The sequence below is a fragment of the Chrysochloris asiatica genome, unplaced genomic scaffold, assembly GCF_000296735.1.
Source record: "Chrysochloris asiatica unplaced genomic scaffold, ChrAsi1.0 scaffold00071, whole genome shotgun sequence".
NCBI classification, from domain to species: domain Eukaryota; kingdom Metazoa; phylum Chordata; class Mammalia; order Afrosoricida; family Chrysochloridae; genus Chrysochloris; species Chrysochloris asiatica.
In genome coordinates, this window is record NW_006408589.1 from 12,338,785 (window position 1) to 12,352,589 (window position 13,805).

Below are 13,805 nucleotides of genomic sequence, written 5' to 3' on the forward strand. Positions count from 1 at the left end.
ACTTCCCAACAACCAACAAAGACTTCCCCCTACCCCCTTTTAGTATAATTTCTTTTTCTTAGTCTTTTACAGTAGTGGTCTAATTGGGCCATTGCTTATTTATTTATTTATTTTTAATATACATCATTTTATTACAAATTAAAAAAAACAAAAAAACAAAATGCAACATCCTAAAACCCCCAAAATTTACTATTGAAACTAACTCCCAGGAGTTTGCTGTGCTACCATATACATGTCAAGAAATTAAAGAACCATTAAATATTTAGAAGCATTCAACATCAGAAGCTTTCAAATCTAACTGTATGTAGTAGCCCTGTGAAAAGCTACAACCTGCATTTTAAAAAAGTATTTTCTCTATGAAGAATCTTATCAGCTATACAAAATTATGTACCTTTTTTATACTGAAGCTAATATTGAGCTGCACTTGAATTCATATTCTTAGCTAAACAATTGCCTGTGCACACAAGCATACTCCACACATTATTACAAGATAGCCACTTATTCTTCATCTTCTTCTTCCTCTTCCTCCTCATCTGGTTCGTTCTTCTTTTTTGAGCCTGTTGGCCTGCCTGGACCCTTCTTTCCTGCTTCACTTTTGTCCTTGGCATGGTATGTGGCAATATCCTTTTCGTATTTCTCCTTTAGCTGGCTGCTTTCTGCTCATATGCTTGTTTATCTTTGGCTGATTGTTCAGACCACATTTCACCCAATTTTTTTGCAGTATCCCCAATGGATAGGCCCAGGTCTTCACTTTTGATCTTTGGGCAATGTTCAGAGCAAAACAGGAAGAAGGCAGATGGTAGCCTTTTAGGGGCATTGGGATCCTTTTGCTTTCCTTTCTTATCACCCTTGGAGGCACGTAATTTTTCATCTCCCTGTCAAATAGAGCCTTGTCACTTTTTGCGATATCTTCAAATTTCGACTTTTCCTTTGCAGACATGGTCTTCCATCTCTCGGAGCACTTCATGGAGAACTCGGCGAAGTTGACGGACGAGTTGGGGTGTTTCTTCTTGTGCTCTTCCCGGCACGTCTGCATGAAGAAGGCATACGAGGAAATCTTGCCCCGCGGCTTGTTGGGGTCTCCTTTGCACATCGTGACGCACGGCGCCTGGTATGAGTTAAAAACCTTTTCCTCCACCATTGCTTATTTTATTAATGTGTGCTTCAAGTCAGTTCCAACTCATCGTGACCCTGCATAGATTAACTTTTTTGTTGTTATGTGCCGTGGAGTCTGTTCTGACTCATAGCGACCTTTATTAAAGTATAATTTAAATAAAATTTAAAGTGCATTTATAGTTCAAGATGATTTGACAAATGTAAACTCCAGCCACTCACCACCATGAAAAGAGAAAAAGCAATCTTTTTCAGGTGTCTTTTAAAGAACAGAGTTTTTAGTATGATGAAGTCCAATGACCATTTTTTCTTTTGTGATTTGCACTGTGTCTTGTCTTAAAAATCTTTGTTTTCTGTGAAATCTTGAACATTTTCTTCAATGTTTTTTTACTTTTTCTTTAAAGCTTTTATTGTGAATTGAGTGATAGTTTATAGGGCAGATCATCAGTATTGCACTCAACCCATTGTATTTTGTTTCACAGCAATGATTATAATCCCCTCTATGTACTAACGGTTAACAGTATTTGCACAAAACACACAGAAAACATATATTCATTTAAAATGATCAGAGGGCTCATTTTTCAAGCCAGCCTCCTGCCCACCAGCACACCGTCTTTCTCATTCCATGGGTCCAGAGTCCTCAGCTGCCCTATCTCTCTATGCCATCACCTCTGCTTCCTTCTTTAGTATCCCTGCTTCTCTGGTTAGGAGCCTCTTCAATGCTTTTTACTAGAAGGTTTATACTTTTAGATTTCACATATAGGTCTATGGGTCATTTTGAATTTAATGGTGCATATTGTGACAGGCCAGTAGTAGGAGATGAAGTATTTTTCCCCCCTTATTGATACCAGTTGTACCAACAAAATTTGTTGAAAAGATGATCTTTCAAGCATTAAACTTTTTAAAAGCTCTTTGTCATCAATTCAATTCTGACTCACAACTACCCAATATGACAGAGTAGAATGGCCTCAGAGGATTTCCAAGGTTGCAAATCTTTATGTAAGCAGACGCCTTTCTCCCATGGAGTTGTTGTTGTTGTTATGTGCCGTGGAGTCGGTTCCGACTCATAACGACTCTGTACAGGGTTTCTGAGGCTGTAAATCTTTATGGGAGCAGAAAGCCTCATCTTTCTCCCACGGAACAGCTGGTAGTTTTGAACTGCTGACCTTGCAGCTCACAGCCCGATTCGTAACCACTATGCTACCAGAGCTCCTCCCATGGAGTAGGTGGTGGGTTTAAATTGCTGACCTTCTAGTTAGAATATGAGCACTTAACCAATATATGACCAAAGCTCCTTACAAGCTCCCCAAACCAAAATCCATTGCCGTCGACTTGTTTCTTACTCATGGAAATCCTATGTAGAGTTTCCCAGGCTGTAAATCTTTACTGGAGAAGAAAGCATCCTCTTTCTCTCACAGAGCAGCTGTGGAACCCTTGGTGAGTCTTAAATGTTGTGTTGGATGTGTTCAGTGTTTACAATGTGGTTCATTGTAAACTAGTCACACTCTTGAGATAGCCAACCCACAGCTCAACCTTTCTGTTGATACTACCTTTCCTTAAGTCCATCTCACCCAAATAATTTTATTCCTTAAAGATCTCCTTGGCCAACATTCTTTAAGGAGCTCTGGTAGCATAGTGGTTATGAATCAGGCTGTGAACTGCAAGGTCAGCAGTTCGAAACTACTAGCTGTTTTGCGGGAGAAAGATGAGGCTTTTTGCTCCCGTAAAGATTTACAGCCTCGGAAACTCTGTACAGGGTCACTATGAGTTGGAACTGACTCCACGGCACATAATAACAACAACATTCTTTAGTTCTCATCTTTATTAAAGTTATACTTGGATATGGAGTCCTGGTGGATAAGCACTGGACTGCTAATCACAAGTGCATTTATAGTTCAAGATGCTGACCTTGTGGTAAGTAGCTCAGTGCTTATCCTAGAGCACCATACCTGGACTCCTGGTTAAAGATGTTGTTGTTAAGTGCCATCGAATCGGTTCTGACTCATAACAACCCCATATAGGGTTTCCGAGAAGCATCTGGTGGGCTTGAAATGTTGATCTTGTAGTTTGCAGTCCAGTACTGATCCTACAGCACCATACCAGGAGTCTAAAGCCTACAGCACCCAGTATTCCCCGGTGGTCTCACTTTTAAGTATTAGCCAGGCCCAACCTTGCTTAGCTTCCAAGATCAGATGAGATTTGACACATTCAGGGTGATATGACTGCTGCTGCTGCTGTTAAGTGCTGATGAGTTGCTTCCAACTCATAGCGACCCTGTATAGGGTTTCCCAGGAGTGGCTGGTGAGCTTGAACCTCCAACCTTGTGGTTCAAACCGACCTTGCAGTCCAGTGCATCAACCTGCAGTGTCATACCAGAACAGACATAGCTTAGTGAGCCTGTGTTATAGAGTTATACATTGTTGTTGTTGTTATGTGCCATCGAGTCGGTTCCGACCCATAGCGACCCTGTATAGGGTTTCTGAGGAGCAGCTGGTGAGCTTAAACTGCTAACTTGCAGTTCAAATGGCTTTGCAGACTGGCACATTAACTCACAGCGCCACACCAGGATTCCCAATTATACATAGACATAGCTAAACAGTTAAGCATATTACCAAGTTTGCTACACCAAATACTTTTCCCCTCAAACACATTTTCCCCCTTGTCCTCCTTCCTAAAAGGCAGCCACTTTCAATATTTGTAGATGATTTCATACAGCCATGGTTGAGTTCCACTTCTCCATACTCCTTCCTCCTTCCCATATATTCCAAATCTCAACCTACAAATGCATCATACATTCTCCCAACAACATACACGATCACTACATTCATACACCCTCTGCAGATTCTACACTCTATCTCCAATACATGCCACACAGCTGTTTTTACACACCCCACTGCTAACAACAATACTGTATTTTCTGTGAACTTTAACAACAACAAAAAGTAATTGTCTTAAAAAACAGCTAGACACCTGGAGAACATTTAATTTTATCATTATGCAAAGCAATGCAAATGAAAAACAATTAAGTTATATTTTAAACCTATGAACCCAGCAAAAATGAAAGCAAATGGAAATAGTCCTATATTGATGAAGGTATAAGAAAAAAAGGTATCCTTATTGCTTGTGGTCATACAGGCTAATACAATCTTTTGGAAATACTCACTAGTCTGGGAATATGTACCAAAAATTTTAAAAGTTTTCATAATCTTTCACTTAATGAGTCAACATTTGGAAATATATCTTTAGGAATAATCAATGAAAGTTAAATGCTATATGCCTAAAGGTTTTCCCCATAGTTTAATCTGTATATAGAATGTATATTTTATGTTATATACATGGAAATAACTCAAAATATAATATAAAAACCAAAACAGGGGTATGATGATATGCTTATTTAATGTATTAAAGTGAATTTATTCATTTGGTGTATTACAAGTGACAAATATGAAGAGTAAGTAGCATAACTCAATTATTAAGATAAAAAGGCAGAACACATAATTTGAGCACTGATTAAAACCATGTAATTATGATGCATGTAAACCATCAGTGGGAATGTTTAGTACTGACATGTGAAATACTGAAAATGATTATATCCTAGAAAGACTTGTCTACTAGAATTACTGTTTCCAATTTCTTCCCTTCCCTCACATTTTATTTTCAAATTTTTATTTTGTTGTTGTTGAGAATATATACAGCAAAATATACACCAATTCAACAGTTTCTTCATGTACAATTCAGTGACATAGATTACATTCTCGAGCTCCTTTTCTGAGTTTTCCTCCACAATTAACATCAACTCATTAGACCCTAAGGTTCCTATCTAAACTTTTGATTTGCTGTTGTCAATTTGATTCCATATGTTGGTAAGTCGGTTCTGAGTCACAGCAACCATGTATAGGGTTTCTAAGGAATGATGGATGAGTTCGAACCACTGACCTTTCAGTTCAAACCAACCAGTGCTTATCCTACAGCGCCACACAAGGACTCTCCAGTTAACATCAACTCACTATCCCCTAAGGTTCCTATCTAATTTTTTGAGTTGCTTTTGTCAATTTGATCTCACATACAGAGTTCTCAAAACAGTATAATTGCTTAAAGCAGATGTTTTTTACAAGGTAAATTAAACTCTTGTTTGGCTTTAAGATTTCAGGGGATATTTTTGGTTTTAGGGCTACCTCCCATTGAATTTTCAACTTATTCTACTCAGTAAAAGGACTTTTACTTTCCAGTCCTCCTCCAAAGCTGCCCTCCAAAGTCAGGGTCACCAGTGTCAACCATGAGGTCAAATCTATTGGTCACTTCTTAGTCCCCATTGTACATGACTTGTCAGAAGAATTTGACATAGGTGGTGACTCTTCTTGGCATGCTTCCTTCACTGGGTCTTTTCCCAGGTACTCTCGAAAGTTTCCTCCCAGCTTTCCTATGGTGGGAGGAATCCATGGCTCATTCCTTGTTCCTTTTGATCTCATCCAGCTTCATGTCTTTGCCAGTAACTATCAAATATACATCTTCAGCTGAGAGCTACATCAATCTGGCTAGTATCTTCTTCTCTTAGATGTATTATGTTGCTGCTGTTGCTGTTAAGTGCCACTGAGTCGGTTCCTACTCATAACAACACTGTATAGGAATTTCAAGGAATAGCTGGTGGACTTGAACTGCCAACCTTGTGGTTCAAAGTCCAGTGTGGTTTCTACAGCACCATACCAGGAGTTCAGATGTGTAAAAGGCATCTCAAAATCAACATGTTCAAGTAAACTCCTGTTCTTCCTTCTCAAATGCATTCTTCTTGAAGTTTTCTCTATCTCACTTGATGGCAACTCCATCTTTCTAACTGTTAGGGCTAAACAAGGGTCATTCTTCCTCTTTCTTTCATATCCCACATCACGTTGGCTCTAGTTTGAAAACACATCCAGCATCTCATCGCTTCTTATTACCTCCACTACCACGCTGGTCTGATGCACCATCCTCTGTCACTCAGGCTACTGCAGTTGGCTCTCATAGGTCTCTGTGCTTCTCATAGGTCTATCATCAGCACAGAAGCTAAAGGAATCCTCTGAAGACATAAGTCAGGTAATGTCATTTCTCTGTTTAAAATTCCAAAGGCTCCCTTCTCATGCAGTGCAAAAGCCAAAGCCTTTCCAACCAGCAATTCCTCTACTTGGTATATATCCACAAGAAATACGAGCCATAACACGAGTAGATATATGTACACCAATGTTCATAGGAGCACTATTCACAATAGCAAAAAGATGGAGACAACCAAAGTGCCCATCAATGGAAGAATGGATAAACAAACTGTGGTACATACACACAATGGAATATATGCTACCTTGAAGAACAACAAGGAAGCCACCACATAACATTGATGAACCTTGAGGGCATTATGTTGAGTGAAATTAGTCAGTCACAAAAGGAGAAATACTGTATAGAATCATTATTGTAAAACATTAAAAAAAGAACCCACACTAAAAGGGGGAAAATTTATTTGCTGGTTACTGGGATGTATGGGGTGTGATGAGGGGAGGAAGAGGAAGGTGGAGCACAGGGTACGGAATGGACACAGGATAGTTTGGGTGCTGAGGAGTGGGGAATACATAAAGAAGGGGGAGGGGAATGGAAGAACAAGGCAGATGGGAGAACAGTTAGGCAGGTTTGCATTAGCTAAGTGGGGCAGAGGTAAATAATAATGTATGCACAACCTTGGAACAATAGGGCTCTGGGATTCAGGGATTGAGGCATGCTTTGAATGGGTAAAAGAGGGGAAATAATGTTAAAATGCTTGGCTGTCTTTTTGAATCCTGGTTTCCCTTGCCTACAATTATAAAATAGACACTTGAGGGGGAGAGGAAGGAATAGCCATAAACATCACTACAGAAATCTTGTAAGTCTGTCTTCTACCTATAACAGATTGGAATACCTAAAATGGGGCTACAATGTGCCCAATGAAGGAGGCTTCCTGTGGAGCCTTTGCATTACATAAGACCATAGGTGGAATCCTGAACTGCATTCAGAATCTTCTGAGGTGGGAAATTTCCACTTGAAAGGACAAGCAGACCAGACTGGAGTGGCTAGAAGAACAGAAGATACTTCTTGAAAGAAACACCAGCAGGAAAAATAAAAAACAATAACGGCAGTCTGATTGACTAGTATAAGAACAATCAAGTTGCTGGCCCAGGAGACATCAAGGCAAGTGGTCAGGTCCCCTCAGGGCAAACCCCCTTCCAAGACTAAGACTCATGGGGAATACACGAGCAGGCATGTGGTCTTATTGGTGACCATATTGGTCACCGATAAGGGGAAGTGGGGGAAAACAGCAATGAAGTTGTAAGCAAAGTCTGACCATGTTCAACAGACTCCTGTCAACCCGGGTTGAGACCTGGTTGGCCAGCAGTATGGCAAGGCCTGGGGACTCCTGGGCCCAGAGACAGGGACATGGCTACAGAGGACTAGAACAGAGAGTGAAGCATCCAGCTGCTATGAAGTGAGGGGAAATGTACAAGAACACCCATACTTGCAGATAGTACCCACTTGACCTGGCTTCAATGGTTGGATGATCAGAACTTGACTAGAAGAAGAAAGAAGAGGGAAAAAAGAGTAATCTGCTACAATTTGATGAACTTGACCTATACTTATGGATGTAGTAGCTCAAAAGAGGGAACAAATCTTTACAGCGAGGATCATTCCCACCCCACCCCCTCAGTACACAGGGTTGACAGGGATGGGCAACTTAGACATTGGCTACCCAAAATGGGGGGCTACAAAGGCAAGAAGTGACTGGCTTCAAGCTTTCAAGAGGGAACCTAGTTCCAGAGGGTGTGGGGGAAGGTAGAATCTCCACTGAGTGGTTTCCAATCTGTCTGGATGGGGCTGATGAAAGGAGATGGAGATAAGACTCTTGTGGTACAACAGTGAATAATTGCTATAAGGACTCACTGTGAAGGGTTGGAAATGTAAAGGTTTTGTAACAAAAGGAGGGGAGTGGTTGACTTTCCAGTCCCGGAGTGGAGGTTCCTGGGACTATCAAGGGAGAAGAGCAGAGTGTGGGACCCTACCTAGAGAAGCAGTGATGCCAGAGATGGAGGCAGAGATGATGATGTGGAGAGATGGAGCGGCTGGGGACTTAGGGAGGAAGAGGGGCTGTGTGCTGACGGCCAGGGGGCAGGCTTGCAGGGTGTTCCCTTTGATTGTTTGATGATACATGGAAAGGATCGTAATCATGGCGATGAAACTATATACGATACGATGAACATAAATCTAATGTTCTCCCATAATTCACAATAAAAACAAACAAACAGAAAAGCCAAAGCCTTAATCTATGTCCTGATCTATGCCCTGCTGCTCTCTGGTCTCAATCCCCTCACTCATTCATCCACATGCATACTTGCCTTCTTGACATTCTTTTTAAAAAAAAATTTTTAATTATTTTTGGTGGCACTATATACAAGCACTGGTGCTTTGGATCAGCACTGGACTGCAAACCACAAGGTCAGCAGTTCAAACCTACCAGCTGCTCCTTGGAAACCCAATATAGGGTTGCAATTAGTCAGAATGACTTGGCACTTAACAATAACAAATTTACAAACAAACATAGATCTATTCACAATTTCTACATGAACAGTTCAATAACGCTGGTTACAAACGTCACATTGTACCACCATTCTATTGTGACCATATTATTACAACAGCATTCATTTAGGCTCTCTGTCTATTCAACTTCTCATCTGTGCTCTAGATGAACTCTTCTTAGTTGACACTCATACAGGTAATTCTGTATAAAAGCCTTATGCTCAAGGCAGCCATTCTTTATTAATTGGGCTAAAATTTTGTTGGTGGTGGATTTGTGAGCAACTTGGTATTCAATTTTAGTGAACCTACAACTTTGGAGTCCTGGTGTGGCACTGCAGGGTAATGCACTGGACCACAAGGTTTGAACCACAAAGTCAACAGTTCAAACCCACCAGCTGCTCCTTGGAAATCCTATACAGGGTGGCTCTGAGTTGGAACCGACTTGACAGCACTTAAGAACAACATAACTTTGCGAGAGGAATTTCAGCTATAGAACAATACTCACGTATGAAAGTAATCTGGGTCCATGGAAGCTGAATATCCAGGATTTGGTGGCCACATTCATATTGTATTTGTACCACTGGTTTCATCTACAGAGTTGGTGCACTCCACCCCATGAGGGAAACACTGCAACTCAATGAAAACCAGCAGCCTGATGGCCAGGGCAACCACCTGTCATGACCAACATTACCAGCTAGAATTCTTCTTCCTGTGGCCCCACTTAGCCCCAGACAGCCCAGTTCTGTCATCAGTTCCTCAAGAATAAACTTTTGCCCCTGTCTGCTAGTCCTTCCTTCCCTCTATTTCTCCAATAACTTCTAACAACACCTTAGAATCCCACTCCCACCATCAGATCTTAATGAAGGGTGTACACTCAGCAATTAGACACAGGAGAGAACTGATTAGGGTTCCTGTCTGTACATGAGTGTCTAACCCAGCATTCCACGCAGCCATCCAAGCATTAACCTCATTCCCCATACACACTCAATTAGGCAGATTTACTTCTCATTATCCAATAAGCAATCATGAGTGCTAATAAAAACCTTTGCTACCCCCAACAATGCAATTAACACTATTAGCTGTCACTCAGAGGCTCTTCTACACTTTGGTGCCAACAGCAGGCTGCTCATTCATCCATGTAGTCACACATTCATGCACGTATACTCTTTTCCATTTAGCAAAGGTTAAGTGCACACCTACTATGTGTCATCCACGCAAGGACTTGGGACTAGAGAGATGAGTTAGACATAGTCATTGCTTTAGAAGAACTCATGACAGGTAAATGGTATATGGAGGGTGATGAGGTACACAACGTAAGCATGGTCCGAGCATCACTGACACCCAGAGGAGGAAGTGGTCAGAGAACAACTGCGCTGTGTCAGTCCAAATTCCACTTCTGCTATTTTTAACTCTGAGTCTCAAATAATTACTTGTTGTTGTTGTTATTAGCTGCCATGGAGCTGGACCCCAACTTACGGTGCCATCCTACAGAACAGAACAAAACAGAAAACAAAATGCTGCTCAGTCCTGAGCCTTCTCCATGAATGACTGAACATCAGACTGTTGACATTTGCAGGTTTTCACTGTGTGATTTTTGGAAGTAGATCACCAGTCATTTCTTCCTAACCCAACATCACAGCCACCCACAATCCTCTGTGGACAGACAGATGGTGGCTGGAATTTGGACCTGGGTTTCCTTCATAAAGGTGAGAAATCTACTTGTGGACCACCACTGATCCCACTGAGAGCACACTCCACAAGACAGGTGGGAGAATTAAATGAAATATGTTCAGTGCCATGCATAGAGTATGTGCTCAGTTAAGAGTGGCTGTTAGAATTTGCTGCCTTTAAACTTTGCCAGGACTTTTCCATACATTCCTTTTCTCCTTTCACCTAACAAGATAGAGGGAATCCTACATTCAACATGGTTGAATGTGAGTCAGAAAAATCCACTTTCTTCTGTGGTGGAAAATGGACAAATAGGACAGCCAATTTCTGAAGACAGGCACAGTCTTGGCCAAAACAATGCACAGTGGATAAGACCTCAACACATCTCAATTCTCCCCCCAGAAGTAGGCCTACTTCCCGGGCTCCTCCACCTGTTAAGACTGCATACCTCTCCCTTCCTAATGGATTCATCCTTCATAGTCTCTGAGACAAAGATACTAGCACTCTTTGTTCTGGACCAGGCTACTCAGATCACAGATAAGAAGTGAGGGTGGACTAGAAACACACAAACTCGAACAAACATCTCCACACTACGGACAAAGACACATACATGCCTCTGGGGCCTGCTGGGGCTCTGCCTGCTCTGAAATAGCCTGAAAATGACAATTAAAAATTTGCCTTTGGTTGGGGTGAGTAGGAGCTGGAGGAATGGGAATGGGGACTGGTATGGGAACGGCAGGACTGCCAGGCACTTACTGGTGTTGTGGTCAATGAAGTAATCTCCAACCTGTGGGTCATACGCCTCTTCCCATCCCAGCGGTAGCTCATCACTAATGCAGTCCGCAAACGTCAGTGGTTTGGTGTACCTGACAAGGAAGAGGAGAGACAGACTCCATCAGCCCACAGTCCCCAAACCCCTGAGACTTGTCCATTCCCATCACCAGTGCTGTAACTCCAGCTCCACTGTCCCCATTGCCCCTAGTAAGGTGGACACACAGCAACAGCAGGCTTAGATCACCCCACGTGAAGACAGGGGATTTGAATTTCAGTCCCAACTTTGCTACAAACTTGACAATGATTGAGCAAATCCCTTCCTTTCTCTGGGCCTCTTTTCTGCATCTCTAAGTGAGGGGTTACAGGAAACGGGGCCAAGGTCCATTCTTCCTGTTGACTCAGACTCCAGCCCTTCCTGGCTCTCTCACAACTCGTCCACTCTACCCCAATCTTCCTCCTGGCTCTGTCCCCTGTCATACCCATGTTCCTTTTGGAATGCTGGCTAACTAACATCTAGAAGAACAGATGTCCCAGCCTGTGAGTTTGGCCAATAAGCAATATTTATTTGCCTCCTGAGCTGACTCTTAAATGTTTGTGCCCACTGCTGGTCTCTCCTAAACAATCTAGGCCAAACTGGCCTCTTAGCAATAACCACCTATTGGGCCCCAATCTAGAGAGGAGTGACATGGTGCTCATCACCCAGCTTTGGTGGCTAAATCAGTCAATCAAACCAACCAGTGAGTAAATCCTCTAAGTAAGCTAACAAAGGCTTGTCAAAGCTGGGAATATGTATCCCAAACCACAGGTTTTAGTTTGAACATGTGGAATACAACAGAAACAAAGATAACTAGAATGAGTCTAGAATACTTAACCATAAACTTCCTCATAAGGAAACTAACCTCTCTTTTACACTGTATAATCTCTTTCTCTAAGGAAATTCTGAAAGAGAAACGCTGGCGGCTAGGACCTAGTGTGTCTCAAGTATCAACTGCATATACAGGGTCTGGTGGCTGGCTGGCTGGCTGTGTGTTGTAAAGTCGGTTCTGACTCACAGGGAGAATTTCAGATGCTGTAAAGGTTTACAGGTGCAGAAAGCCTGATCGTTTCTGCCTCAGAGAGCCTGGTGGACTTGAACTGCGGACCCTGCAGTTAAGTAGCTCAACTCAGTACACTACCAGGGCTCCTTACAGAGTCTGGTAGGCTGTTAAAATATCTACTGACTGAGTGGATGGATAATCCAAAAACTTAGATTAGTCAGTATTTACTGCTTCATTGAAGGAGACGACTAATTTCATGGATGGACTAAATACTTGAAAAAAAAAGGGGGGGGGGAACTAAGTAAATGTCACTAGCAAATTACTTAACCACTGTTATTGTTGTTATTAAGTGCCATCAAGTCGGTTCCGACCCATAGTGACCCTGTACAGGGTTTCCGAGGGTGTAAATCTTTACGGGAGTAGAAAGCCTCATCTTTCTCCCGTGGAGTGGCTGGTAGTTTCGAACTGCTGACCTTAAGGTTCGCAGCCCGATTTGTAACCACTATGCTACCAGAGCTCCTTTATGAACCTCAATATTTTCATCTATAAAATGGGCATAATAATAACTCTCCAGGTGGCTATCTAAGTTAAACAAGAGCATGCTTATAAAAACATTTAACACAGATCCTGGTGTGAAGCACTAACAAAGAGTTGTTATGTGCCGTGGAGTCGGTTCCAACTCACAGCGACCCTGTACAGGGTTTCCGAGGCTGTAAGTCTTTATGGGAGCAGAAAGCCTCATCTTTCTCCCGTGGAACAGCTAAGCTAGTAGTTTCGAACTGCTGACCCTGAGATTATCAGCCCGATTCGTAACCACAATTATTATATCCACTTCCCAGAAGGGGATGCTGAGGCTAAGAAACACTCAATATATCTGGAAAGTGACAAGCTGGAAGATTACACAAACCATTGCTTGGTGCTTGGAGAAAAAGGAGGAGGAAATACGGAAGAAAAAGGATGATGAGAACTGTCTTCATACCAGCTCAGAATGCTTTTTGCTCAACAGTATCTGCAACAGTCTGAGTGAATTCTGCCAAACGTATCTTTAGCAAACTCATTCTCAGCCCCACCACTACCACATCCCACCCAGACTTCAGAAACAAAATGTCACTTCCTTTAGGACACCCTCTTGCTTGTGGAGAATAGAGACCAGGGACCAAGAGTAAAATCTTGCCCAACATAATTTTGTGCAGCAAATCTTTGAAAGAATCTCTGAAGAAAAACTGTACTCAGGCACCCTACTCCATAGTGAGTGAACTGTATTGCTGATGATTGACAAGTTTATGAGAGAAGACGCACCCTCAAACCCCCAGAAATTTGAGCTCCCTGCCTGCATTCTGCCTGGAGAAACGCCACTGACCAGTTTGGATGCAGAGACACCAGTCTCATCTATACAAATCCCCTAATCTGCACACGGATCCTTCCATTTCAAAATTCCTTCCTGGGGATTAATTCAATAATTTCCAGCAATGGCACATCCAATCCTTTGCATAGTACCATTGATGCTCAATAAATATTTGTGAAATGGGTTACACAATAATAATGAAGAAGTTGTTGTTGTTGTTGTTGTCAGGTGCCATCGAGTCGGAACCGACTCATAGCGACCCCATGCACAGCAGAACGAAACAATGTTCGATCCTGGGCCAA

At 42.1% G+C, this 13,805-nt stretch overlaps 1 protein-coding gene and 1 pseudogene across 1 annotated transcript in view; both read right to left on the reverse strand.

Annotated features, from left to right (window-relative positions):
* Positions 1 to 13,805, reverse strand: part of WWC1 (WW and C2 domain containing 1) — a 235,908-nt gene that overhangs the window by 102,271 nt on the left and 119,832 nt on the right. The window contains exon 2 of the mRNA XM_006864838.1: positions 11,104 to 11,213. Within this exon, the coding sequence (XP_006864900.1) occupies positions 11,104 to 11,213 (110 nt within the window). The remainder of the gene's footprint in view (positions 1 to 11,103; positions 11,214 to 13,805) is intronic.
* LOC102827146 lies at positions 499 to 1,093 on the reverse strand (annotated as a pseudogene).